General features: G+C 50.8%; 1 protein-coding gene across 1 annotated transcript in view; it reads right to left on the bottom strand.

Moving 5' to 3' along the window:
- Positions 1-3256, bottom strand: part of LOC104406323 (DNA topoisomerase I, mitochondrial-like) — a gene marked incomplete at its 5' end in the record, with an annotated part of 7218 nt that extends 3962 nt beyond the window's left edge. Inside the window, 4 exons of the mRNA XM_010015268.1 lie at positions 579-722; positions 1532-1676; positions 2458-2645; positions 3134-3256. Coding sequence (XP_010013570.1) covers positions 579-722; positions 1532-1676; positions 2458-2645; positions 3134-3256 — 600 coding nt within the window. The remainder of the gene's footprint in view (positions 1-578; positions 723-1531; positions 1677-2457; positions 2646-3133) is intronic.
- Between the last annotated feature and the right edge of the window lie 130 nt (positions 3257-3386).

Here is a 3386-nt window from a genome sequence, read left to right as displayed (position 1 = left end):
CTGTGGCAGGAGGTTGGAACGGGATGGTCTTAAGGTCCTTTCCAACCCAAACCAGTCTGTGATTCCCAACAAAATTAGGCATGGGATGAGCCCAAGTGCCTGTAAAAGCAAGTTCTGCTGCTGTATTTTCAGGGGTGAGGTTTGAAGGTGGTGAGGGGAGATGAAGAACCCAGCTGGACCAGCGCTTCCTAGCTGCGAGAGCCTGGCCATTGAGCTTGTCTCAAACACATGGGCAGGGACATCTGACCTTAGACCATGTCACCCCAAGGCTCTGTCCAACCTGGCCTTGAACACTGCCAGGGATGGGGCAGCCACAGCTTCTCTGGGCACCCTGTGCCAGCGCCTCAGCACCCTCACAGGGAAGAGCTTCTTCCTTATCTCCAACCTGAACTTCCCCCGTTTCAGTCTGAACCCAACACCACAGTCCCTGATGAAGAGACCACCAGATTCCTCATGTGAAGGAACCTGACCAGTACAACCAGCAGACACCAAACACCTCCACGGTCAGTGGATCAGGTGAGCCAAAACCAGAATTCCACATCAGTGGGGAACCTGGGGCCAAGTGAGGCTGCAGATACCTTATCAATGAAGTAAAGGGCCACCGCTCTTTGCCGCTTCTTCATCTCCTTGGACTTCCAATCGATCCGGTACTGAGCACGGATACTGTGGACAACATCCTTTAAGCGCCGAGCTACCTCGTACTTCTGCCAGTCCTTCTCCCCCTGGAAACACAGGCACAGGCATTTTCACCCATGCCCCATCTTCCTTCCACACCTACCAAATCAAACCCTAGTCTGGGAGCGCCTCCAGCACCTAAATACTGCCCAAACCTCACTGTGTTCTTGAGAAAGAAACATCAGAGCAGAAACACTTCCTATTGGGTTTCTGTGCCCTCTGCTGACTGGTTGGGTGCAGGATCCTGCACAAGTTTGAGCTGCTCATAGTCTGGAGGGGTCCCCACCAGCTAGCACAGAGCGGTCAAGCACTGCAGTGTCATGACCACTGCTGCTTGGACATCACCGTGGGCTGACACAATGCACTCCAGTTGTGCCTGACTTCCACGTGGTGTCCTTATCTGCTTTTAGGACTGGAAACAGCTTTAAATCACCTTTGTCTCTCCCAGAAAGCATTCACTCCCTTCCATGGCACTACAGCCTGATCCTACCTCCCTCACCATCCATTTAATGGCATAAATGAATTCAACCCATAGACTGGTCCACATGGACCCTCTCAGCCCCATGTAGCTTTCAAGAGCCTTCCCTGGACACACATGAGCAGCAAGGCACAGGGATGACTCTGCCAATAGCAATCAATCCCATTGAATAGGATTGATGATTAACAGTCATCTCTGTCCTTTTCCCCCCATCACCCAATAGCACATCAGTTTAGCTTATCCCTTTTTGGGGTAGAAAAGCACATTCTTGGTGATGTGCCAGCCACATCTCTGCTTTCCTCTGATCTTTCCACCTGACTAAAAGCCAGTGGTCCAAAAGGCACCAGCTCTGCCCGAACACAGCAGCATCCTTCCAACCTTCAGCTTGGAGCTGGGGTTCAGCATGATGTACTTCAAAGTGTGCTGGATGTTCTCTGTCCACGAGGCCAGCCAGGTAACGGTGTTGTCACAGCGCACCTCCTTCCACTTGTGCCCTTCTGGTGGCTCAGGGATCTTGGAGTCCCTGTGGGCAGAGCAGGGTTACAGCCCTCAGACCATGAAGAAACAGGTCATCAGCTCAACTCTTCCTTCATCATCAGCCAAGGATGCTCAACACATTGTAGTGTTGCTTACACAAAACACACAGCCCAATCAGAACTGCTCCACAACATGAACTGGATGATCTTAAGGTCCTTTCCAACACTAACCATCCTGTGATTAGGTCGCTATCATTTGGATGCTGAGGACAACAGGAGAACTTGCCAGGCTGGTGGGGAGTGTTTTAAATGAAGGCCACAAAGTCTTCATAGGGGTGGTTTAAAACCAATCCAACTCATGTAACTTAGAGGGCAAATACTCTTAACCCAATCACTGCTTTTCCTCCCTCCAATGAGTATCCTGATGCTTCCAGCCAGCACCAAGGTCCCATAAAAATAAAGAGGAATGGCTCGTTTGGAAGAGGAGCACAGAAGAAGGAATACAGAGTGTCCCTTCTTCAGAGAGGCCACAGGAGCACTGCAGTGTTCACAGTTGATGTTGCATGAACAGTGCAGGCACCAGTGAGAGATGGGAGCTGCTGAGCAGCTTCCTGTCCACTGTACATTGACAAACTAAAGTCAGACCTAACTGCACAGCAGACATGTGGAGGTGGTAGAAGACAATATAGTTCAAACTAGAAGAGCTCCAATGAGTTCAAACCTCAAAGTGTGCAAAGGAGTGGTTGTAGGACATAGTAAAACCCCACAAAAGCTCTGCGCAAAGGACCAGTCCTAGAAGCAGCCTCAGCTCTTCCCAGGGCAACTCACTTGCTGCAGTTGATGATAACATCTTCTGGCATGATCCTCTTCTTCAACATGCCCATCTTGGGATGGTCACCACGGCCACGGAAAAGCCCCGGAGGCTCGGTTTTGAAGTTGCCTATCTTCTCCCGGTGCCCATCCAGGATGCAGTACCCATATTCCTCCTGGATCTTCTCTGCCTCCTCCTTCAGTTTCTGAGATGAGCACCATGCCACCATCATCCCACAGGATGAAACCAAGCCCCCATACTTGTGACTATCACTACCCTCCTTTCTCTAGAGGAAGCAAGGCTGGAAAGGCAGAGCTCAAAGGGTTAGAGGAAGCATGAGTCCAAATCCACTCCCAACAAAAGCCTCATCTCCATCTACTCCGCAAACCCTCACGGCGATGCTCTCCCAGCATGACACACTGATAGAACAAGCCTGTGTCCCATCACCCCCTTAGCAAGGGCCACCATCTCTGGACAGGTCAGAACCCCAAATGATGGTCAAAGGATGACTGGTACCCTGCAAAGCCATGGAACATGCAGGATCTACAGATACCACTTAATGAAAAGGAGTTTGATGCTCATGGAGACAGAGTCCAAAGGGCAAACCGGTCAGGGCATAACAGCAGGAAAGGAGAGAAGCAGGAGCCAACGCACCCAAAGCTGGTCCCAGATGACATAGAGAAGAGCCCTCACCTGTTTCTCCTCTTTGGGGAGCACTTTCCGTGCCTCACTTTTGTCCACAAAGTACTTGTGGATCTCGCTGAAGTCGCACTTGTCCAGGTCCTTGATTATCTTCTGCTCCGCTAAGGTCATCTCCTGCGCAAGAGATAAGGGATGGGTAAAGCCAGGAGGCAAAAGTGACTCCACATGGAGTTGCTGCCTGAGAGTCTCCTTCACAGACAAGAAAGGAGACCTACATAGAATGGTTTGGGTTGGAAAGGACCTC

The sequence above is a fragment of the Nestor notabilis genome, unplaced genomic scaffold, assembly GCF_000696875.1.
Source record: "Nestor notabilis isolate BGI_N333 unplaced genomic scaffold, ASM69687v1 scaffold20535, whole genome shotgun sequence".
Lineage (NCBI taxonomy): Eukaryota > Metazoa > Chordata > Aves > Psittaciformes > Psittacidae > Nestor > Nestor notabilis.
This window is presented reverse-complemented; position numbering and strand designations above follow the sequence as displayed.